The 25696-nt window shown below is 44.6% G+C and overlaps 1 protein-coding gene across 1 annotated transcript in view; it reads left to right on the top strand.

Moving 5' to 3' along the window:
- Positions 1-25696, top strand: part of Ppp1r14c (protein phosphatase 1 regulatory inhibitor subunit 14C) — an 83700-nt gene that overhangs the window by 45154 nt on the left and 12850 nt on the right. The window contains exons 2-3 of the mRNA XM_051164648.1: positions 7301-7384; positions 9408-9440. Of these exons, the coding sequence (XP_051020605.1) occupies positions 7301-7384; positions 9408-9440 (117 nt within the window). The remainder of the gene's footprint in view (positions 1-7300; positions 7385-9407; positions 9441-25696) is intronic.

Consider the following 25696-nt stretch of genomic DNA (forward strand, 5'->3'; position numbering starts at 1 on the left):
TCTTGAATTCCTGATCCCACTTCCTGAGTGCTGAGGTTACAGGCATGTATCATCATGTTTGGCTGGTGTGATGCTTTTAAAGGAGTAGTTGGTAAGATTGGCTGCTCAGCTCTGAGGAGATTTCTGTTCACTTAGTCTTTAAAGCAAGTGCATGCTGGGGAAATACTATAGTGTGCCATCAGACTGGAACAAGGTTTTGTATTTACTCCTGTTGTTTAATGTCCAAATTGAGGACAATCTGACCCCACTAGGAGGCCATGCTGCCTCTGAAGTGTGTGTGTGTGTGTGTGTGTGTGTGTGTGGTACTGGACCCACATCTTGGTACTTAGGATCCCAGACACACTGCTGGCCCAGCTGTGGCTCTTCAAGCCTCTGCCTACTTGTCCTTCCTCAGTCATGATTTTGCCCTCCCTGAGCTTTGTCAGTTAGTCCTCCTGGTGTCTTCTTCTTCTGTTGATTTCTTTGCTTCTCCAGAGCGCTTCTTTCCCACAGGGGGTACATATACGGAGATGTAAGACAAGGTGTGTCAAAATGCCTGTGGTTTTTCTTGTCACTCTTGACTGACCTTTTTGGGAGGAGATGGGCATCAAAGTTAGAAAACATCCCTCCTTGGGTTTCTAGAACCCCTTCTTGCTCTGGTTTGGATGCAGTTTGTTTCTGAAGGCCCATGTGCACCAAGCTTGCTCTCCGGGGTGGTGGTGTTGAACTGGTAGAATCTTTAAGAGGGGGAAGTTCCTTAGATTGTGGGGATCCACCCCCTCCACTCACAGAAAAGGTTAACATCAACATTTCGGAGTGGAATGGGTTGGGTCTCACAGGAATGGGTCAATTTCAAAATGAGTTGGTCATCATTAGTAAGTGACCTTGGCCCCTCCCCTTCCTCTTGCCTCCTGCCTTTCATGTGACTTTCTACATGTGTCCTACTGTGTGATGCTGCCACGAGGCCCTGCTATGAGCATGCTGATGTCATGCTGTTGGACTTCCAGAATGGTGAACTGAATAAATCTCTTTTCTTTGTAAATCTCCCAGCTTCAGACTTCGTGTTACAGCTACACAAAACAGGTGAAGGGCTTGCTGCTGGCTTCGAGCACTCGGTGTCCCTGTTGGGAAGCCTGCTGGCTGTGGCTCTCATGCAGCCCATCTTCCTCTCGAAAGCCTCCGAGGTCTGCTTTTCATTCCCAATGTTGTGGTATTTTTCTGTGGGGATGCATTCTTGCAGACTGCTAATTTAAATATTTAATATTATAGCATCATTCACATATGCACCAACTTAAAAACAGGTACAAACTCCCGATGCTTATGATTCTTCCAATTATCAAATTATACCCAATTGCAAATTCAGCATAAAGTGCAACCACCTTAAATGCACACCACTCACAGACCATGATGGCTGACTTAGTTCTTTCAGCAGCACAGATTCCGTGCATATTGCTGTGGTTCCGTGTGACCTGTGTGACGTCTTCTAGCATCACTCTGTCTTAATAAGTCATTCCTATTTATTAAATTTATATATGGTTAGTCTGCCCTCCGACCTTTGCCTCATTAGCCCGTGACAACTAACGCAGTTTTGTTTGGTGCAATGTGTAAATGCAGTTGGCCCAGAATGGTGCAGTCACAGGAGGTCATTCCAAGAATCTGCTTGTTTACAGGAATTTGGCAGGGAGGAAGTGGTGTCATTAGAATGAAAACATGAAGCATAAATGTTTTCATAGAGAGTTCATATAACCCATTCCATTCTTACCTTATATCTCCTGGGTCAATCACCTCTGCTCCACACAGGCTTATATAAAGGTGAGACGTCAAATATTTGGCTGGTTCCTTCAGCCCCACCCCCCAACCCCCTGTCTCTTTGGAACTGCCACAATCTGCATAGTGGTTCATGCCATTGTGTCTTTCTGTGCCTGCTTTGGAAAGACTTCTGAGAACTGCCAGAGAGCTTGTGTGCTGAGCTCGAAAACACAATCTTTTTTCAAGTCTAGGTTTAGCTTGATCAGTCCTGCTGGCCTTGCATTTCTGGAGCAAAGTGACATTTGCATTTTGTAAATGCTTAATTGACCCCTCTCAAAGTTCAATACCAACCTTCTGGCTAGGTAGAAATGTGTATGCTCCTGTGAGAAGAGGAGAGGAAGGAATGGGGAAGGGAGAAGGAGAGGAAGGGGGAGGGAGACACACACACATGAGAGACAGAGACAGACAGAGAAAGACAGAGAGAGAAAGAGACAGAGATAGAGACAGAGACAGAGAGAGAATATGCATGGTGTGTTGTGTGTGACACTGGGGTTGTATTCCTGTATTACAGGCAATTTGCATGCAAATATGCGTGTATATGACAGTGTTTGTGTGTGTAAAAGATTATGCATGGTGTGGGGGTATGGAACAGGATTCATGGGAGTGCATGTTAATATGCACATGTGCAGTGTGGTGGTATAGATACATGTGTCAGCATCCATGGTGGCATGCACCGTGGTGAGTGCATATGTCATTACTACACGGGGGCTTGGCTCATTATTCTGTCTCAGCCACATCACTGAAGGCTGCGTAGGGCTCCTGGCTACTGTGGCTGCCTATTAGGGCCACATGCTGTCACCCAGCGCTACAGTGTGGCCCTGTGCATTGCAGACTGGGAATCCTGCCTCCGCTTTATCGCTGGGGTGAGCCTGGTTGTGCTGACCTCTTAGCTGTTGGGTAGGTTGTGGCTGTCTTAGTGGTCCCAGTGTCTCTGTTGTTTCCCTCGATTTCTAGAATACTTGGTGCTCAGAACCTGCATCCGCTCTTCACTTTTTCTTTCTCCAGTGTCCAATTCTTTTTTTTTTTTTAAGGTTTATTTATTTATTATGTATATAGTGTTCTGTCTGTATGTACACCTGCCCGCCAGAAGAGGGCACCATGTGGTTGCTGAGAATTGAACTCAGGACCTCCAGAAGAGCAGACAGTGCTCTTAACTGCTGAGCCATCTCTCCAGCCCCCAGTGTCCAATTCTATCCTGGGTTCCCTCTGTACTCTTTCCATACTTTCCACACCGTGAGTTTTAACTCTTTCTTCCATTCTTTTTTGTTGTTGTTGTTGTTTTCGAGACAGGGTTTCTTTGTGTATCCCTTGCTATCCTGGACTCGCTTTTTAGACCAGGCTGGCCTCGAACTCACAGCGATCTGCCTGCCTTTGCCTCCCGAGTGCTGGGATTAAAGGCGTGCGCCACCACGTCCGGCTTTTCTTCCATTCTTGATGACTCCCACTTCGGTCCAGTTGCCTCAGCCATGGATGAGGACAGCCCTGTTCACACAGCCTCCAAACTTCCCCATCAGCCTAGGGCCTGTAACTGGCCCAGCTCCATTCTCTGTCTCTTCCTGCTCTTGCTCTCAGTGGCCATGTTCTCAACAAGTCAGGGTGACTTCCACTTGTGGCTGTCCAAGTTCATCTCTCCTGCTCCTACTTCTTGGTGAGTTTTTAAAGCCTCAGATTTTTCTTTGCTTCTTACATTAAGAATTGTAGTTTGGCCAACTTGCGGGAGATGGCGGTACCTAATTCTCACCCACTCTGTGACTGGCTGGCTATCTTACAGTTTATGGAAAGCCACGAGACAAAGGTTGGAACATACCTAAGTTTAACTGTCAGACAGGCTAAATGTTTTTTATTTGTTTCTCTGTTTTTTCACTCTGGGGAAGGGGATGTGGTCTGCGAGCTGCCTCCTTCCTCTGTTACAGAGATCTTTTTTTTTTTTTTTTTTTTTTTTTTTTGAGTCCAGGCTGAGAACGTGTACGGGGCATTTTAAAGATCTCTAATTTTTAAAAGAGAAGTATCTTTGAGGGTTTTGTGGGTGGTGGAATACACCCACAAAGAAACCCAAAACCACAGAACAGAATCCCATTCATTCAGGGGTTAGCACTGCTGTGGTCCACTCCTGGGATAGGTGGTGAATGGAGCCTTTGCTCTGTTCCCTTCAGAGGTCAGATTCAGCTTTGGCTCTTGAGTGCCTGTTAAATGCACTGATTGTATATTGGGGTGCAGGGGGTGATATCCTGAAAGCAGAAGGGAGGACATGGTATCTCTGAGAATCATATCTCTCCCACTGGAGCTGGGGCCTATGGTTATAGTCTCAGTACTAGTAGAATGCTTGCCTAAAGAAGCTGGGTGCTACTAACATTCCCTGGCACTCTGAGGAGTACTTCCTGACACCAGCGCTACTATATGGGGACACATCTTCAATGTGGGGCAAATACCCAAAAGCAGCGCCTCTGGTTCAGGTGCTGTCGACAGACAGTGGGAGCCTTCGCAGCCCTGTAGGTGATTGGGTCTGTCATTCCTCTGGGATCAGCATTCCAGAGCTAGAAAGCTGAAGAGAACCTCCATGCACGCAGAATCGCCAGCCTCTGAGAGCCTGTGTTGTGTGTGCAGGCTGCACTCGGCGGCCCCAGGCCTCTAAAGCAGCGTGTCAGGCAGAGACTCTATAGCTCAGTCAGTCCTGACCACCTGTCAGCATGGCCTCACAAAGGAGCTCAGGGTGTCCCAGTCACATGACCATGGGTCTCAGAAGTGACCTGGGAGTCACCTTAAGACCCAGTATTTCCTCTGCACCCCTTAGCTCTTTTGACATGAAAGCCTTTTTTTTTTTTTTTTTTTTTTTTTTTTAAGATTGAGGCTTTGCTTCCTGACTCTGGCGCAGAGGGCTAGTGGCTCCATGGCCATACTGCCCATCAGGACCTTCTGTGATGATGAAACATTCTAAATCTGGGGCAGAAACCACTGGCAGCATGAGTGGGCTCGAGCCCTTGAAGCATGCTTGGTGTGAACGAGAAACCAAATCCATCTCTGGCTCTCATTCTGAGGCATTTAAACCCTACCCATGATGGCCGTGATGACCGTGATGACCGTAGCAGGCAGCCCAGCTCTCTAAGCCTGAGGAAACAGGGCAAGCACAGCAGCTAACAGAGACACATAGCCCTGTGCAATCCTAAGGAAAAGACATTTGGCTGAGGTGTCCCATGCCTGTGGCAAACATCACGCAAGTTTAAGCTGGTTTGATAAAACTTGGCTCAGCATCAATGCTGTTCCTGTGATTTTGTGGGGGGGCTCGGGGGGGACACCTCACTTCTGTGCTGTTCAGAGACAATGGTCATTATTGACTGTGCTTTTGTCTCCTTCTAGAACAGAAGACTCCAAGCCACCTACAGCTCTCATTTCTTGAGCAGGGTCTATGCCGGGTTCCTCTGCTTGAATTTTACAAAACTATGACATGAACAAGTGCTAAATACTGAACCCAGAGATCTGTTCTAGGCAGGAGTGGGGAGAAGGTGAAAGGGAGGCTGTGCTGTCCTTAAAATTTAAGGGGTTGTTTATTTTTGTGTGCCTTTTCTTGAAGGGAGCCAGCAGAGACCTGCAGAAGTGTTCTTGCCTTACAAGGTACTGATTAAAGCGATGCTGAGCTATAGATGGAGCTGAATTTGTCTCCAGCTTCACTTTTTGAAATACACATACTGGGGTTCATTATTAAGGGCCATTAATCCATTGTCCTAGGGATGCCTAAGGGATAAGTGGCCTGCCTGGTGCCACCTATGGATGAATCACCAGGCCATGGCCTCCCACAACACCCTGTTCTGCCAGTTGTTCTGTAAGCCACTGGGGCTTCACTGCTGGTTTTTGCATCCTATTTGGTCCTTTTGTTGTAGAGAATCTGGCAAAGTCTACACAGCTACTGCTAATCTGTTTAGGGCTCCCTCCTCCCCCCACCCAATAGCGCCACATTTCCCCCTAAGAGTGTTCCTTTTCTGTCACGATTTCAAATACACACCAAATCAAATTGTTGGAGATGCTCAGCATGTGATCTTTGTCAGGAAGTCAAGACCAGGTAGTTTATTTACATGGAGCAGGTGAGGCCAGGTTGGCCCCGTTGTCCTCACGTATAGCTGGCTTTCTTTGCAGCTGCTGGTGACACCCTTCAGCTCTCACTGTGTCTAACTGGAGTTAGGCTGCTGGTGAATCTATGGGGCAAGATGCAGCACTGAGCTGCAGATCTCTCTTGCAGCCTGGTTTGTATTTACAGCAGAGGATGTCGTTACTCTGAACGTAAAGAGAAGACTCAAATGACAAAACAGGGCTGGGGACAGAGGGCCACTGAGTGCTAGATATTCAGCTTTCAATCCCATGAGGTCTTTTGCTTTTCTTGTCTTCTTCTCTCGGCTAGATTTCTTTGGTTGCTCAACCCAAATTGGCTGGAACAATATCAGGCATCAACTCAAATGTGCTTGGACCTGGCAGCTTAGTGGTGCTGAGGGTCTAGCTGTATCTAAAAGTATTCCTTTATCTGAAATTACTTTTAAAATATTTTTTACTGTATTCTAGAGCGTTTCATACAACATTTCTTGATTATATTCACTCCCATCTCTTTACCCCTCCTCCTCCCAGGCCCACTCCTCCCTCTACCTTTCTTGTCCTCTTTTTTTGTTTTATTTTTATTTATTTTATTTTTTTGGTTTTTTGAGACAAAGTTTCTCTGTATAGCCTTAGCTGTCCTGGACTTGCTTTGTAGACCAGGCTGGCCTCGAACTCACAGCGATCCACCTGCCTCTGCCTCCTGAGTGCTGGGATTAAAGGTGTGTGCCATCACCACGCCCGGCTTGTTTTTGTTTTAGAAGAGACTATCCTGCTGAGCTGTCTTGGTCCTTCGAGCTTTCCCAACTCTTGTGTCAACCTTGTCCTAAGTTCAGGCTCTTTCGTGGCAGCAAGAGGCCACCAGCAATGTCCAGGGCTCTGCGTTTCCTCAGCCTGCACTCGATCAGAGAGAATGAGGGTGCTCTCTTGTGGAAAGAGCACCTTTCTTAGAACCCCCTTGGGCTTTGGAATACACATGTTTTGATGAGTTGGTGTCTGATGAGGTGATGCTTCTGACCCAAAACCCATGGTGGCATCAGATTTTCTCCAGACCATGGCCTGGGAAGGGAAATGGGGCCCACAGTAAAAATGGGTGTGGTTGCCTAGAGAAAAGTGTCTGTGGATCAGAAAGTGTAACTCCTGCCTTTTCTGTACTCTGCCAATCTACCATGATCCAGCCATAGGTGTGAGTACTGTTAGGAGCAGAATGCATCACTCACACTCCCCCCCCCCACACCCCTCTTTTCCTTCCTTCCCCCCTCTCATTTCTATCCCCTTTCCTTCACCTTCCCTCTCCACTCTCTGTTCCTCTAGTCTTGCCTTCCCCTGTTACCCATCGGCCCTTCTGGTTGGGTAACTGAGTCCTGTATTGAACTCATTAGCATTCCGAATTTAGTTCTTCCCAGCACTAAAACCTTCACATTTGCTCCCCCAGGAAGAAGAAATGCCAGATGTAGAAATCGACATTGATGATCTTCTTGATGCTGACAGCGAGGAAGAAAGAGCTTCAAAACTCCAGGTAAACAGTTTCCCAAGCCTGTAATTTTCTGATCATGGATGTTTGAGTCCACCTGGGTCTCCAAAGCCTGGCCATCAACTGATGCTTTCTGGTGAGAATGCTGGTTGTCCCCAAGATTTGAGCAGTGTCCCTTTGCAGAACAGAAAGCTTTGATGCTAGCTCTTGACCACCAACTGCAAGGCTGATAATAAAACAGATGTTGACAACAGTCAGTTTCCCAGGGACCTTCTGCGACAGTGTTCCCACATCTTATTGTCTTGGGAGAGAAAGCTGGCTCTACCTTAAAAGGTCAATCTCCAGGCAAGCCAGAGGTGCCGTACAGGCGGATGGGAAGGACCTGTGGGGTATCCAAGCCCTGGGCTGTCACCTCACCACTGTGGATTAAATCACTCGTGAAAGCAACTTTTAGAATTAGATTGCTTGGAATGTAATTCTGTTCAGTAAAATATCTTTTATGAGGTGCTCACCTGATTGTAGTCTGCCAGGAACAGTGGAGATTTGAGGTGCCTAGTGTTCTTTAGCAGAAAGCAGTAAAACGCAGAAGAAGGCTCTTCCTGTGCGAGGTCACCTCTCAGTCTGCACTGGGCTGTTCTGAACTAATTAACCCCTGACCTGCCGTTGTTCTTAATGTCTACTGGTGATTACTGTTAGTGGCTGTTGGCTATCCTGGGTGGCACATGGTGATGGGGGCCAATCAACACGGGTACTTTACTTCATTGATGTGATTAATGTATTAGTGATTACTAGATGCCTTGAGAGTGGCAAGCAGCCTCAGTTCTAACGGCTATTCTTTGTAGATTTCACTGGGAGACAATAGGGGTTTGTTTTGTTTTGTTTTGTTTTTCAAGACAAAGTTTTCTTGTGTAGACTTGGCTATCCTAAAACTTGTTCTATAAACCAGGCTAGCCTCGAACTCACAGAGATTTGCCTGATTCTGCCTCCTGAGTAGTGGGACTAAAGGGGTGAGCCACCACACCCGGTCCCATGACAATAGTTTTGTTGTTGTTGTTGTTGTTTTGTTTTGTTTTTGTTTTTAAAGATAACTCAGACATCAGTTCTTTAGAAGATAAAATGACATGAATATCAGTTGAGAACTTGACAGGGACTTTTAGTTGCTCTCCAGGCCCCTCTCCTGCTTGGTTTCCGGGTCAGTGAGAAGAGCAGACAGTAAAACCATCTATGGCTGAGTCGTGGCCAGAACCCTCTCTCCATGTCCATCATGGCTGCCACCACCTTGCACAGGCAGCGTTCCAGCTTTAAGTAGGTCCAGTTTAATATGAACCAGGTAGGGAGCCCAAAGGGCAGGGTGTGAGTGTGCACATGTGTGTGTGCAGAAAGAGGTGAAGTATTACCATTTAACGGAAGCTCTGCTCACTGAGCCATATATAATCTAGTGAGGGTTATATTTGATTTTCAAAACTTCTGATAGCACAAAAGCAAAACTTTTATCATCTAAAAACTCTATGCAATACATTCAAACATAATACGTACATACATACATACATACAAACATACATGAGTGTGTGCATATGTACTCATGCTAAGGACAAAACATGGCTGCATATGAATGGCATTGTTATATCTTAGCTGACCAATTGGTACTGAAATAAAATGTGACTGTAGATAGTCAATAGTAAGCCTTGACAGTTCTACAATAATAATTTTAAAATGAAATGAAAGGGCTGGAGAGAAGGTTCAGCAGTTAAGAGCACTTGCTGCTCTTCCAGAGGGCTAGAGTTCAGTTCCCAGCACCCACGTCAGTGGCTCACAGCTGTCTCAACTCCAGCTCCATGGGACATTGACTATCCTCCTCTGGCCTTCATGGATACTGTATTCATGTGAACATACCCCAGACACACACACACACATACACACACACATACACACACACACGCACACACTTTAAGATAAAATAATTTAAATTAAGAAGGAATGGCTTTTTAATTTCACCTTTAAGATGATGATTTTTTTTTTTCAATCTTAATTAAAAAAAAATCCTGACTTTCTCTGTATTTAATTCTAGGAAGCTCTCGTAGACTGCTATAAACCAACAGAGGTAAGCAAATTATTCTACCTAAGCACTGTGTTAGAATTGGCTTTTGTCAGATCAATTTGTCTGTCTTGAAAGCTAAGCTACGACAAGGGAATACAAATGACCCGTTTCTACCCATGAGTGCCTGTGTTCACGCAGCGCCGGCTTCGTTACTTCTAAGTCTAAACCTGTTTGGTTCAGGAGGATGTTACTGGAACAGGGTGTGCTTATCTTTCAGAGAAAATCTCCACTTCACAGAAAATTGGGAGGAGGTGCAGAGTCATTATAGCTGCAGAATATAGCTTATGACTTTATGGATATGCATTAAAAAATGCTTCCAACCAGGGCTGGCGAGGTGGTTCAGAGGTTCAGAGCACCGGCTGCTTTTCCAGATGACCTGGGTTCCTTGCAGCCACAGAGCAACTAAAAACCATCTGTCACCCCAGCTCCAAGGTATTCAATGTCCTATTCTGGCATCTGTAGGTACTAGGCATGCACGTGGTTTTCACACATACATGCAGGCAAAAGCATATGCATAAATTACTTTTAGTAGGAGAAAAAATGTTATGCCTTGTCTGGTTTTTTTATCCAGTGGTGTAAGAAATACTTGGTACTGCAGACTAGACCAAAGCATTCAGATTAGATGATTAAAAGCAAAAGCTGGGTAGAGACGAAGGTTTCAGTCAGTTATGAAAGTATTCGCTTCCCTTCCCTAAACACTTTCAGTTTGTCCCTGTGGCGAGTCAGAGAAGTTAGAAGACCCATCAGATGTTTAGCGATCACAAAACATCAAAGTGGCGGTGATAACTCTTCTGAGCTTTGAGGTGGTGAATTGTGGAGAAGAACATATGCTTTTAGGAGTGCGTAAATATCTGAATATGATCATTTGGTTTAAGGGTAGATATCAATTTGAACTATATATTTAAAGCCCTCAGTTTTGATTACATCCTATAGAAATTTAAATGTTTATTAAAAGTGTTTATGTGTGTGTGTGAACGTGGTACACACTTATACTTCTGAAAACCACCATGTTATAAGGCCAAGAAAGAAAAGGTGATCTTTGCCCTTTCCCTCTGTAGAGGCGTATATTTTATATATGCAACACGTGTGTCTTTTTTCTTTCGTTTACTGTTATATTCCTAGATATGTATTTATTGATTTTATTCATCTATTGGCCTTTAGGGAAAGATGATAGTTCTCTCTCTATTTACATAATTCATTTTCATTCATACCCTCAATAAACTTATATAGCAGCAGTGTCTTATTAAATCAATAGTTTAAATCTATAATATTACAATTTAAACAAGTGTTTTCACTATGAAGCCAACAGTAAATAGGGCCATGGCTCCTTTCATATACGTGTGTGTGTGTGTGTGCGCGCATCTATGTGTGTATGCTATGTGAGTGTGTTCCTGTGTGTGTGTGCATATGCATGTGCACACATGCATGTGTGTGTGTGTGTGTATTTGTGGTGTGCTGTGTATGTGTGAGTGTGTGGGGGTGGTGCGTGAGTGTGTGCATGTGTGTGAGTGCGTATGCATGTGTGCACATGCCTGGGTGTGTGTGTTTTTGGTGTGCTGTGTATGTGTGAGTGTGTGTGTGCGTGTGCATAACCCTTTGTCTTTATTTGTACATTTTTACTCATTGTTTTTATTTATTTCTTCCTCAGCTTTCTGCCTCTCTGGTTATTTTCTTAATTAGAAGTTTCGATGGACCCTCAAAGCTCACTTGCATCTTGTTTATCATGTCCTCGGCCTAAACCATCTTTCTAAAGACTTCCTGACTTGAGCTTTTCTAGTGTTCCTTACTGACATCTTAAAGTGATACTTGTTCTATATCTAGCACCAGAGATTCCTTTCTGGATCAGATTTCATTTGTTTTAGTTTTTCTCTGTATTTCAGGGTCAATTTTATTTCCTTTTCCCTTTGTGGATTTTAACCAGGAACTTTATTTTAAACATTTTCTGTTTATTCTTGGGTCTTATTATGGGGTGAGCTGATTGCCAGTCAGACTTTTTATGCGGCTTTAAGTGAAATGAGATAAGGTCAGTGTAATTGTGGGCAACATAATAATGTTGGTCCCTTAAGATTACGTTATAGGGAGATGTCACCATTGTTGCCACAAATGCAGAGTATTTGCACAACAAAATTCTCACACACATTCTGGAGAATGGGGCCCCTGCTTTAAATGGTGCATGATTACTTGGATGTCTTTCGTTGTTCCCCTGAGAAGACTGAGTTTTTGTCAAAGTGATTGTTCTAACCCCCAACCCCAGCTGGAAGGCTGCCAGCTTGAAATCAGGCCTCCAGGAAGAGGAAGGAGGCAGGAGAACCTCCTCCTTAGCTCTTTGGGGGAATGGAGCTTCTTTATCTATGGAGTGTTGGGAAATAAATATGAATTACAACAGTTTAAAGTTGTTGTACTGGGGTAGACAAGACTGCTAGGGATGTAGCTAAGAAAAGAGATGAGGGCTGGAGCCAGGCATGGTGCTGCATGCCTTTAGCCACAGCACTCGGGAGGCAGAAACAGGTGGATCTCTGTGAGTTCGAGGCCAGCCTGGTGTACAAAGCAAGGTCCAGGGCAGCTAGGGCTGTTACAGAGAGAAGCCCTGTCTTGAAAAGACCATAAGTAAGTAAGTAAATAAATAAGGGCTGGTCATGTAGCTCAGTGTGGAGTGCTTGCCTGGCACATGCAAGGCTGAGAGCCAGCACTGAGCATACAAAACAAGCAATGAGCCAAGCTGACAGATAACTGCACTATGGAGTGTAGCTACCGTGTGACAGCCAGTGTGTACTGGCATAGCTTGCTGTTGAGAGGGACCAGACTGGGAAGTGAAGAATGCCGACTCTTAGATACTCTGCTTTCGTTCAGTTCTCCTTTCAGATAGATGGTTATTTAGGTGAGAAGGCTTTGACTGGCACATTTATACTTTCATCAGCCCCATAGACTGCTCTCCAAACAACCGCCTTTGTGTCCCCTGCCATGTCTAGGGATCCAAATCTTACAGTGGCTCACAGCTATGCAGATAATTAAACATGGAGGGTCCTGTTACTGGAACAAAACACGTCTAGTTAATTTTTTTTTGGTGTGTGCATTTATGTATGCCTGTGCATGTAGCTGTACGTGTGGCCGCGTGGAGTCTAGGGGTCAACCTTGCCTGTCACTGCCCAAGTGCTGTCTACGTTGGCCTGGTTTTGTGGTTTGTTGGTTCTTAGAGAAAGCATCTCTCACTGTTTTGGAGCTTTCTGTGTCGGCTGGGGAGGTTAGGCTGGATAGCTAGGAAGTCCTAGGGAATCCTCCAGTCTCTGTCTCCCCAGTGCTGGGATTAGAGCATTAACTATCACACCTAGCTAGGGGTTGGACTTAGCCCTTCATGCTCTCAGAGCAAGCACATTGCCAACAGATCTATCCCCTCAGTCTCAGGTCTTGATGTGGGGGCTCAGGAGATGAAAAATATGCAGCCTTCAACTATTCTGAAAGAAGAGAAATGAGCTGGAGTTCATGAACGAACATCTCTAGATTCTTTATTTTATTTTATTATTCACTTTACATCCCAGTCATAGCGCGCTCCTCTCCTCCCTGTCCCACGCTCACTCTCTGTTTCCCTATCTGCCCTCCCCTACTCCTCAGAGAAGGGAATCCCCCCTCCTCAGCATACCAAGTTACATAAGGAATAAGCATATCCTCCCCCCCCCGCCCCCCCCCGTGACCTGGCCCAAGGCAGCCCCATGAGGGAAAAGTGGTCAAAAGGCAGGCAAGAGAGTCCATGGGATTCTTCTTTTTAGCTCACAGTTTCCAGGAATAGAAATGTCACAGAGTGAGGGATTCTGTCCAAGTTCATTTATCCTGATGGATCCTTCGAGAAATATGGAGTGTTTCGCCTTTCAGTTTATGCTCGTAAGACCCGGTTTTGTGCCACCTGGACTATGAGAGAAGCGTACTGGCTTCTAATTTTTCCAGGGTTAAATAGCTCACATCGTTCTGACCTACATCGCCCTATTTAATCTGCACAGCCATCAGGTGAAGTAAGAGGGTTTGGGTAACTTGTCTCCAGGGTCAGAGCAGTAATCCAGGGAGCTTGATCCTGAGGCCTAGCACTGGGTTCGGTGCTGCATGGTTCCATCCTGCCAGTCCTCATGAGTCCCTTGCCTTAGTGAGAGATTCAGAACTTTAAAGGATGCTCTCCAAACTGAAGAAGATGCTGAATAATTAATTAAGCATCCACCCCTTTTTTAAAGCAGCCACCTCAGGAGGTGCTGTCTTTGATCAAAGTTCCTTTCTATGCAATCATGTCACTTGGACGTTTGAAATGTAAACAAGGTGTCTTTGCTGGCAGAGACAGAGCTGTTTATGTCCTCTGGCTGCAGAGGCAGGGTGGGTGGTGATGAGAAGGATGGGTTTTGACTTGAGTTTTGGGGACAGAACCAACTAGTGCTGTTTCAAGCAGGCTCTCAACTTCTCTGCACTTCCAATTCCTCTTGTAACGTCCTGTAAATAGAGGTACTCGTAACTGTCCCTGAGCATCTCAGTAAGAGTTAGTTACAGTGATAATTTTAATAGCAGTAACAACAACAATTGGTAATTGATTAATAAGCTGGGCACTGATCTAATCACATATCATGTAATGAATATTTTTTATGAACGTGTTAAACATTTATGATCATCTGTGCCTTAGTATTTTACATACTTAGGTTTTTTTTCATAACAATTTTAGATCCACAGTGTAATAGCCCAGAGGATATAAAGACTTCCTCTGTATATCCCCCAGCCTCCTCCATTATCAACATCCATCCCCCCCACCCAGACTGGCACTTCTGTTCTTCCATAGGACACATGCTAGTCACCCAAGTCCATAGTCTACATTAGGGTTTACCCTTGTTCTTGTGCCTTCTGTAGTTTTTGAAGAGTCTGTGCTCATCATAACTGCCTTACAGAATAGCTTCCCCACCCTGCATTCTGCCCTCCCGTCCCCTTCTCCCTTTCAGTCCCACATAACACTGGCCTCTTTGCTGTCTCCGTAGTTTCCCCAGGTTGTCATCCAACTAGAGCCTTACAACATGTCACTTCCACAGACTGGCTTTCCTCTTACTCATCTGTTCCAGTTTCCCCCATGTCTTTCCATGGCTTGATACCTTACTCTGCTCTTAGCTGTAGATGATGACATGTCTATGCATAGCGCTCACCAATGGAAGGATGTCTTGATTGTCTCCCAGTCTTGGCAGTGCTGCTCTGAATACTCTTGTGCAGGCTTCTGGAATGATAAGTTTCCATGTCTTTGGGAGCAAATTCCAAGGAACATGGATTGTATCATAAGACTGTATTTGGGTTTGTGATAAACTACAAAATCCTTTTATTCTCACCTTTCATTCTCATCAGGAAGGAATGTTCCTCTTGCCCCAAACGATGCCCAACATTTGGTGGTGTTGGTGCTCTGGACTGTTGGCCATTCCTAGAGGTATGGAACAGTGATGCTCCACTGGTTTCATCTAAATTTCCCTATGGCATGTAGTCTGGAGCACCTATTTGTGTGCTCATTTGATACCTATGCATTTCATTAGGCGAGAGGTATCTAGTGAGGTCTCTGGTTCTTTTTTATTATTATTAAACTAGGTTTTTCTTTGTTTTCATTTTTTGCTGCTGTTGAGTTTAAAGCTGTCCTTATTTTATTTTAATTTTATGTGTCCGAGTTTTGTCTGCATGGTGTGCCTACAGTGACTTAAAAGAAGACTTCAGAGTCCCAGAGCTGGAGTTACAGGCAGCTGTGAGCCACTATGTGAGGTGCTGGGAACCAGACCCAGATCTCCGGTAACAGCAGCAAGTATTCTCCTAACCACTGAGCCATCTCTCCAGCTCTTGTCATTGAATCTTTAAAATCCTTTGTGGCTGGGCTATAGATCCTTGGTAGAATAGTGGTGTGTTATACACCAAAGAAAGAGTGGGAAAGAGATAGATTATTTTGCCCTCCGGGATTTTATTAACTGGTATGTCTTTTGAAAGTCTTTTCTCCCACTCTTTTCATTCTCTTCACAGTGTCTTTTATAGAACAGAGCAGTTCATTTTAATGAAGCCCAGCTTATCGATCCCTCCTTGTGCAGATTTTTTTTTTCCTTTGTTGATGTTCCTAACATTCACTGCTATGGACAACCGTTGCTGCTTTCTCCCATGATGTTTTACTGGAGTGTTTTTTTTTTTTGTTTGTTTGTTTTTTGTTTTTCACATTTAGATCTATATTTGGTCCATCTGAGTTAATCTTTGAGGAGAGTGAAAAGTTGTATCTACAGTGTGGCTTTTATCTTGAATGTGCCTGTCCAGTTGTGTCAGGACCATTTGTTGAGAAGTTTATTCTTGTTTTACCCTATTGCCTTTGATCCTTTATGAAAGATTGGTTCATTGTATTTCTGCAGCTCTATTTCTGAGCTATCTATTTTGTGTCATGGATAGCTTTTTCAGTCTTTCATAGTACCACACAGTTTCCATTACTTGAGCCTCATAGTAAGCCTTGGAGATAGATAGCATCAGCTCTCCGGTGGCATTCTTCCATTGGTGTTGTGATAATTGTTGTCAGTCACGTGCCTCTACACTTTAGGATCTGATGACAATAACCACAAAAGAACATACTGGGAGTTTTGAGTGAATCTGTAGGGCAAGTCAGGGAGAAATAACATTTTGATAACAGTGTTTCTGCTTTCCACTAAGACTGGAACTTCCCCCATCTTAGTTTTTCCCCCCTATTGCTGTGGTAAAATAACCTGACAAAAACAAACTAAGACAAGAAGGGTTTATCTTGATTCATAATTCATGATATTTCTATTGATATAGCCTTATGATTAGAGACTCTTTCTGGTTACTTGGTGTTGAGTGGTCAGTTGGTGAGATTAGAGGAAGGTATGAGCAGCTACTACCAAGCCAAGTTGAGTCTCTTTTCTTATTTCTGTCTCTTCTTTGATTTTCAAGTCTTAGGATCTCATAGGTGTGCCTCCATTAAAATATAGAGGTAATAGACAGAAAATGTGTTTGGGACATGCAGGAGGGGTCTACCTTGTGGACAGCAGGAGTGGCAAGGCCAGGGGTGGGCTGTTCTGAGAAGTTTCTGCTTCTACCTGAAGGTGCCCATGCCACTGTTTGGGATAAACATCAGGTTTTGCTTTCTGTGCCTCAGGTTTTGATGTCCTTTGCTCTCCCAGCAGTTATGGTACAAGCTTGCCTTTGAACAGTCAAGGCCTGTCTGTTGCTATGCAGCCAGAGGTCCCCAGGATGATTCAGCCTGTGAGGCAGTAATGACAAGAAGCACTTCCAGGTCCTAGTCATCTGTGGGGGTCATAGAAATGTCAGAGCCATGCCACAGTAAATGTGCTTTGCTAGGATGCTCTCCCCGTGCCTGCTGTAGGGATCAAATCTCTCCTTGTTCAGGCCTGATGACATACTTCACTTCTAAGGGCTTTGGTGGTGGCCGTGGTTAGCTTATTGTGTTTGTATCTAGCTGTGTAGCATCATAATCTGCCTCATAAGTTGTTATCTGGTTTATGCTGATGAGAACTGACCCATACCTTTCCTTGAGCTGGTTAGAGTGGAGAGATCATCTGAATAGAATGTTGACAGCACAGAGAAGCTGTGGGAATGTCTGGAGGGGGCATGGCCATTGCTTTAGCACAACTGCCTTATTCATTTGTTCAGCAGATGTTTACGGACTGTCGCTAAACCCTAGCCAGGATGCAGCAATGGATACTCACAGCTATTTGAGAGGCCATCTCTTCAGAAGAGAACATTGATGAGATGTTAAATGCTCATCAGCACTTCTGTAAGTGAGGAGCTCGAGTGGCTGCTGGGACACGGCTTAGAGGAACTGCATTCCAGTGCTGCCACCACTGGTGTGAAGGTCCCGAGGTTCTGTAGAGTAACAGGGCAGTGGAGTCGAAAGGATTCCATTAGCAGTGAGATACACACGAGGCGTTATTAGATAGCTTACAGGATTCCAGCCCCTGAGTCTCCTGGCTGTTCGTTGCACATTTTCATATATACTATTTTATTTTGTTTTGAGTTTTTTTTTTCTAGACCAGACCAACCTCGAATTCACTATAGAGCTGAGGATGACCTTGAAGCTCCGATTCTCCTGCCTCCACCTGCTGAGTGCTTAGGTTAAAGGTGCGCACCATGCTGGGCTTGTGTGGTGCTGGGGGTTGAATCTAGGTCTCAAGGTTGATAGGCTAGCATTGTGCCCACTAAGCGACATTCCCCAGCCTCCTCCTACTCTTTATGCCCCAGGCGTCCCTGCCCAGCTGGAGCTGGCATTTGGACCAACATTTAAAATAAGCCCAATGTTCTCTCTTCCCCTTGCTGCTTCTCTCTGTTCTCCTACAAGGTGAGCACTGGCTCCCTGCCAGAGTATCCATAAAGTCCACTGTGGAGTAAAACCAACCCAGGAGTGGTCCCTGACCTGTAGTCATGGCACAAAGGTCTGCGTCCATAACCTGTCTAGCAAATATTAAGTACTCTGCAAGGTTACAGAACAATTCACAAGACTGTCCCCACTGCAAGACCAATTGCGGGTCTAGGGGTGCCTCAGGTCAGCTCTGCATTTGGTGATTCACCAGAGGAGCCCACAGAGTCTCTGAAATCTGTTGTATGTATTATTCTGTTTCACTAGTAAAGATGACAGATTAGAATTGCAGAAGGGAAGAGATGCAGGGAATCAACTGTGGGAACCTTCCAGACATAGCTGGCTGCTAGTTTTCTCCGCCCAGTAGAATGGACAGTTGATTTTGTCAGCAGGGATGTGTGATATTGTGTGTACAGTATCAACATGGGAGGCTTATCTGAGTTTAGGTGTCCAGATTATGTCTAGGGACTTGAATGTGTTGACATGATTGACCACCAGGATGGCTGATCTCAGTCCTCGGGTGACACTCATGGACTCAAAAGCCCCACTTGAAATCACTTTATTACACCATCTTAGGCCAAAGTAAATCAAAAGATTTGTTGAGGAAGACATCCTAAGGGAGGTGACCTTTCAGGGGGTGACAGCAGAGGGCAGACCTATTCTTTGCTACATTTTCCTAGATCCCAGGTGAGCCAAGGGCAGTGACAATGGTGGTGATGGTGATGACAGCAGTGACAGTACCAACAGGAAAGAGCAGATTCCTTCACAGGAAAAGGCACCCACATCTTGAGTTTGGATACTTGCCACCCCCAGTTGATGATGTCATTTTCTTTGTGCTGGGAGTGGAACTAGGGATCTTGCTCATGTGAGGGGGAGCACTGTACCACTGAGCCATGTCCCCAGCCCTAAAGCACAGCCTATATAAAGCACTGGGTCTAGTTGACATTTTCTAATGATTGATGGTAACTTTATAGCCTATCATTATTATTAAATTCAAAATGATCACTCTTACCTTAAACAAAACCTCACTTCTCACCGTGTGTTTAGAATTACATGGACATAAATACATAGGAATTAGAGACTATTGAACATGTAGCATTTGAGAGTTCTATATCTTTGTCAGAGATGATCAGGATAAAAAGAAAAGAGATATTTGAAATTATCACATCCCTCCAGTGCCATGGTGATTAGTCTGAACTTGTAGCCACACTACAAGCCATCTAGAGAGAAGAGAGAGAAACTCTGAGAGTCATGCAAATTGGGCCATTTTTAGGACAGAGGTATGGTCCTGAAGCATCTGTGCTGGGCCCTAGGGTACAGAGGTAGACTTACTGTATTTTTCGGACTATAAGACACACCTGACCATAAGATGCACCCAGTTTTTAGAGCAGTAAAACAAGAAAAACAGTAAAACCAGCAATCAGATCATAAGGTGCAACACACACACACACATACACACACACACACACACACACACACACACACTTTTGGGAGGGAAAAGTGCATCTTATGGTCCGAAAAATATGGTATCCTCTGATCGTTGTCCTTCGTAAGCAGCCCATGGAAGCCACTTACACCTCAACCTTTTCACTTTTAAAGGCACTCTCTAACGGCCCCCAAGGGGACACAGTATGGTTTCCATGGGAACCTGTGCTTCCTAAATTGCAGTTCTGGGAGCCAAATAAATGCTCATTTGCTTTGCAGACCACCACCTAATGGTAAAATTACTTTACTCTCTTTAGTTAGAAAGTGGGAGATTATAATTTCATTTGTTCTGGCCAGTTGATAATTTTCCATGGCTGGAATATTTCTGTAGACTTTACTTCCTGTTGCTTGAATTGTGAATGCAAAGATTCCAAGAAATTCGTTAGGAAGCGAAGAAAGAGTTCCACATCCTAAGGCTGAAATTGTGGAGTGCAGGTGACTGCCTTTGCTGTATGCAAACATGGGTGGGTTTCACACAAAACAAAAACAAAACCAAAACCAAAATTCATCTAGGAGCAGAGGTTGAATCTGAGATTAAGGGGACCATACAGCAAAATGAATTAACCTCCTAAGACAGACAGTCCAGAAGTCAAGAAGACATGGCCTGTGTCCGCGGCTTCAAGTTAACGAAGGGAAATCAAAACCTGACTGTGGTTAAGGCCTTCAGGAATTTACATTGGCAGAAGTCATTTGACAGCAGCCACGACCCACCTCCCCTGAAGCAGCATCCATAGCCTCTTCTCAGATAATGAAAAGCAGAGTCAGTTCTTGTGTGCCCTGCCAGCTCATAGAGCAGTAACCCTCCACCGGTCCCCAGATGAAGTGGACATTGACTTGGTCTCTCATGAGTGAGACTGAATGGAGCTTGCTGTAGGGCTGTGACCACGTCTCAGAATCCCCTAGGCTGGGCACATCTGGATGTATTACAGTGATTCACTGTTTCCTGCCTAGTCTCCCATGCAACTCACATGGTCAAGGTAATGCCATTTCTATGTGAGTATGTGTGTGGTGTGTGTGTGTGTGTGTGTGTGTGTGTGTGTGTGTGTGTGTGTGTGTGTGTGATGTCTAACTGGTTCTCCAGGTGACAAAGTTTTGTTATTTTGAACAGTTTTCAAGTGTGACCATCACCTGTCTAAAGAAGTGAGCCCTAGCCTTCCATTTTTCTCACTTACCTCAACTTTGGCAGGTTGGGAAGTTCTTCTGCCCTTCACTCTGCTCCTACATTGGTGGATTCTTACCTTGGCTACTGTTTCAGTTAATTTTCTGTTGCTGTGATAAACATCATAACAAAAAGTGTCTTGAAGAGGAAATGGTTTATTTTACCTTGTAGGTTATAGACCAACATGAGAGGAAGTCAGGGCAGGAACTGGAAGCAGGAACTGATGTACAGGCCATGGTGGAGTGCTGCTTGCAGGCTTGGTCCTCATGCTTTGCTCACCCTGCTTTCTTATACAACCCATGGCCACTTGCCCAGGGGTAGCACCATTCACAATGGTCCCTTCCACACTAACCATTTATCAAGAAAATGACCCACAACCTTACCAATCTGATAGAAGTATTTCTCGACTGAGTGTCTCTCTGTCCAGACAACTCTAGTTTTCATCAAGTTAACAAGATTCTAGCTAGCACAGACTTGCGATTGAAGCCACCTGTGGTAAGCAGCTGGAATCCCAGTACTTGAAAGGCTAAGGCAGGAGATGGATGAATCTAAGTTTAGCCTGGACTCTGGCTCACAAAACAAGCAAAACAAAAGCAAGCAACAATGACTAAAAACAAACCCAAACCCTAAAGAAACCTTTAGACTTTTAGTAAAGTTGACAGTGAGTTGGGTCAGGGGCAAGTAGCAACAGTCAACATGCCAGTTTTAGGGTCATGATTATTCTTGGAGTAAAGAGGGGAGTACATGCAGCCATGTGTGCATTGGCTGGGTTTGCGGCCCCTCTGTATCTCACACTTAAGAATTTTCATCTGCTCCTCCTCTCTCCTCTCAGCCTCTACACACTGCCACAGGGGCAGGTAGTGTGTTCTAGAAAAACAGGCTGTAAACCCATAGTTCTTCTAGGCACACTTTGTTAGAGCTTACCTCACTGGCACACTTACTGCGGCTGGTGACACCATTCTCCAGGGAGTGCCATTTTAGAGTCTGTGTATTGGGAAATACTTCTAATTAAAGACTTACTATTTGGGATCTGGCCGGCTTATTTCTTTCTAAGTGACTCAGGATACTGGAAAGGCTGACCTAGGTGTAGTTTATGAATAGAACAGAGTTTTGTTACTTTGCTATTTTCCAGGGACCTATCTTCAGAGCATCATATTGTCACCAATGAGCATAACAGATTAATTACTTTGAGTGACCAGAAAAGGCCCCCAGACACCCGGCTATGGTGATAATTACAAAGCATACGTCCATCTGCTGCCTCTGGCACAGGCTGGAGCAGGCGCGTATGTGATCATGGGTGGATGCTGAAAACCAAAGGGCCCAGACGGGATCTGGAGAATAAGGTCTCAGAGTAGAAAGTGGTATAAACTCTGGAGCTAGAAAAGGCCTTCTGTTCTCCGGGCTGCTGCCATGTTTCCTTGGGCCAGAAGTTAACTTTCCAAGCTCCCTGGGAAAGCTAGCCATTCTGTGGCTGCTGATTCCCTTCCCCACTCCTTCCCTGCCCTGCCCTCCTCTTCCCTTCCCTACCATCCCTTCATCTCCCCTACTGTCCTGTCTTCTCTCCTCCTCTACTCTTCCCTCCCTTTTCCCTCTCATTATAACAAAATAGCCTAGACTCCACCCTTCCCTTACTCTCCCAGACTCATTCCTTATCCAGGTCTAAAATACCACCCTGAGAGCCTTCAGGTTTCCTGAGGTCACTGGATAATTTCTACAATTTTCTCCCTAGTGGACATCAAAGACACTAGTGTCTTTGTCCTCATTCTCCCTTTAAAAAAAAAAAATCTATGTTTTTTATTTTATGTGTGCGAGTGTTTTGCTTGCTTGTATGTCTGTGCACCACAAGCATGCCTAGTGTCCATGGATGACAGAAGAGGCCACTGGGTCCCCTAAAAGTGGAGTTATGGGCAGTTGGGAGCTGACATGTGGGTGCTAGGAACCAAGCCTGGGTCCTCTGCAAGAGCAACAAGCACTCTTAGCTGCAGAGCCACCGTCTCTGACTCCCCATACCCTTTTCTTTACGGCCATGCCACAATTGTACCCATTCACTCATTCACTCAGGTTATTCTTTGCAGGTTTTTGCAGGGCTTTTCCTAATGTCTTGACCAAACAGCAAAAATGAATAAGGTTATTGTGACTACACAGGAGTGACAAGTGTACATAGAGATTATATCCTGTGGTCTTTTTCAATTTATAATAATATTTTGCAAATTTTCTTTTTTTTTTCACCTTGCTTATTTTACCTAACATTAGTATTAATGCAATGGGTTGTTCATTCTTCATCAAGTTCTTTTATTATATAACATTATCTTTAAAAAAAATTTTTTTTTTATTGTTAGTATGTGGCACTCGTATGGCAGGCAAAGGACAGTGTTCGGGAGCTGGTTCTCCCCGTCCACCTTGTTGAGGCGAGGTCTTTTATGCTGCCATGAGAGACTGTGCTGCATGTTTCAGCCTGGCTAGCCTATGAGTGTCTTGGCTGTTTCTACTGTCTCTGCCTCTCATTTCACTGTAAGAGTGCTAGGACTGTAGATTAACACCACGGCATCCAGGTTTTTTAGCCATAGAGATTCTGGGGCTCAAACTCAGGTCACAGGCTTGCTCAGCAATTGTTTTTATCTGGCCAGCCACATGTAGCATTCTTTCCCCCCCTCCTTTATTTATTGTGTGTTTTTATGCATATGCCACGATGCATATACATATGTAGAGGTCAGAGGAAAGCTTTCAAAGGTCAGTTTGCTCCTCCTATCACTATTATAATTATCCATTCTTCTACTGGTAATTGCTTGGATTGTGCTCAGCTTTTAGTTAATGAAATTATTATTGCTGTTATGATTATTATTATCATCATTATTATTGTCTCATGTACATGCATGTCTTTAAGGAATATAGCAGGAGATGGTGTTCTTCATGGTTTGGGCTGGCTTCATGCTTACCAATAAGTGTGTGGATTTCCTTTACCCTCATTATTACAATGCCTAAAATTATTAAACTTTTAAGATTTTGCTAACCTAATGAGATCTCAATGTTTCAATAGATCTTTCATGGCTGTTGGCTAGGAAGACTGGACTCTTTTGCAGGGTGGGGTGGGGTACGTGTGCTTAACTAGCAGTGTGTGGTGTGTGTGTGTGTGTGTGTGTGTGTGTGTGTGTGTGTGTGTGTTTAATTAGCAGTGTGTGGTGTGTGGTTTTTTGTGTGTTTCTTTAGGAATTTCCATTTCAAAGTTGTTCTCCATGTTTTTTTGTTTTTTTGTTTTTTTTGGAGTGTTGGTATTTTCAATATTGATTTTTAAAGAATTCTCTATACACATGTATATTCAGGATAACAATCCAGACTAGAGTTTATTTTGACTTATGATGCCTGTTCTCTACAGGAAAAGGCTTAGGGTGAACTAAAATATAAATGTGAGGCATTTTTTAGAGACAAAGGTGGTGGTGGGGGTGGAGGGAGGACCCAAGGTCATTTAGCAAAAGTGCTGACTGAAAGATAAAGAAAAGATTTGGGTTGTTTTTAAACAGAAACTAGTTTGAAAGATAGAGAAAAGGGTGAAACTTCACATTTAGTCTGGCTAGTGTGGCGTCGCTGGAGCTCAGATTCAACAGAAAGAGCTGGAAGTGGGAGGCCATGGTGGGGAAGGTGCTCGCTGCACGGCTCTGTGCACGCATGCATGCTGGTGTGTGCCTCGTGCCTGTGTGTGTGGCATGGTGGCTGTTGAGAAATACTGCTGAATGGATATTTCCACATTCCCTTCAAGCTCTTCATGAAAAGAAGCAAGCACACTCACTTGTAACCCCTTGAGAAGGAAAGCTACTTGTCCCAAAGTGCCTTGGAGCAGCTGATTCGTCCTTCAGATTGTGGAAGGAGAGAAAAAGGCAGGGCTCTCAGGAACTGTGGCCCTCCATTCAGATGTGCTGGGAGAAGCTAGTGTGGGTCAGCCTCTATGTCCACTGGGAGGAACATTTACTCAGCCGTGGTCACTGGTGGCTGGCTAGGAAAACACTTGAACAGGTGTTTTGCATGGATGCTGTCTTATTTTTACCTGGCTCCATTGCAAACCTTCCAGACAGGGTGTGGGGAGATGAGCTGCATTTTCTTAGTGTACTGCACTCTCTATGGGAATTTGTATAGCTCACGTCCTGGTCTAGTCTATGCTGTTTTGTCAGAATATTCAAGAAAATAAGTATAATCCTAATGTCTTAAGGGTGGGATATCCAGGAGCATGGTGCTGGCCTCTGGTAGGGGCCCTTTTGAAGTGTTGACATAGCTCAGAAGAGCCAGAGCGCACAGGAGAGGGACAGACGCAAGGGAGGGCCAATCTCTCTGTGACAGCCCTTTCTCAGGGTAACTCAGGATAACTAATCCATTTTCAGGATAACTAATCAATGGCTGAGATAAGTAATCCACTTTTGGGATCATGGCATTAATCCATCCTAAGAACCTCACAGCCCTGCTCACCTCTTCTGGGTTATATCTCTTCACACTGCCATAACAGGAACTAAAATTCAAGATGAGTTTGTTGGACACAATCAAACCATAACAGACTAAACATATTCTTAAACTTTGGTATAGAGGTATTGATCATGATGGTGGTATTACATGGACTTTTTGGTGCAACCTTTTTTGTTGCAGGATGGAGTGATTTATTTGACTCCCATTGTTAGCTGCCTCCAGCCTGAAGCACTGATCCTTATGTCCTTGATAAGCCACCCTGGCAGTGGGAGTGTACTGCAGAGAAACATCTTTATGTCCTGGCTATCAGGGAAGAAAGGATCAAGAACAAGATATTTTTAAATACGAAATATACGCCACATAACAGATATGCTCTGGAGAAGTTTATTATTTGAGAGGGAGAGCAGGGAAGTGGAGGGCACCCCAGAGAGAAAGAGAGCGACAGAGACAGAGAGGAAGAAGAGAGAAAGAGAGACAGGAAGAGAGAGGCAAGATGGGTTTGTCCTTTCATATACTTCTGGGCAGAGGCACATCTAGTAGCAAGGAGGTAATGATGTCATAGGTTGCTAGGCAGACTGGGGCAGTATGCTAACAGATATCCCATTCTTCCAGCTTGGTTCCACTTCCAAAAGTCTCTAGCACTTCTCAAAATAGTCCCACTATCTGGGACCATGCTTTTGATATAAGAGCCTTTGAGGGAACACTTTATCGCCGACCAGTGACAGTGATGACAGTGGTAACAAGAGTGAGTGTTTGCACAGCACTGACTATGACCTGGCTCTTCCTGAGCATATTTCACATGTGAACTTG

This window comes from Acomys russatus, chromosome 21, assembly GCF_903995435.1.
Source record: "Acomys russatus chromosome 21, mAcoRus1.1, whole genome shotgun sequence".
NCBI classification, from domain to species: Eukaryota; Metazoa; Chordata; class Mammalia; order Rodentia; family Muridae; genus Acomys; species Acomys russatus.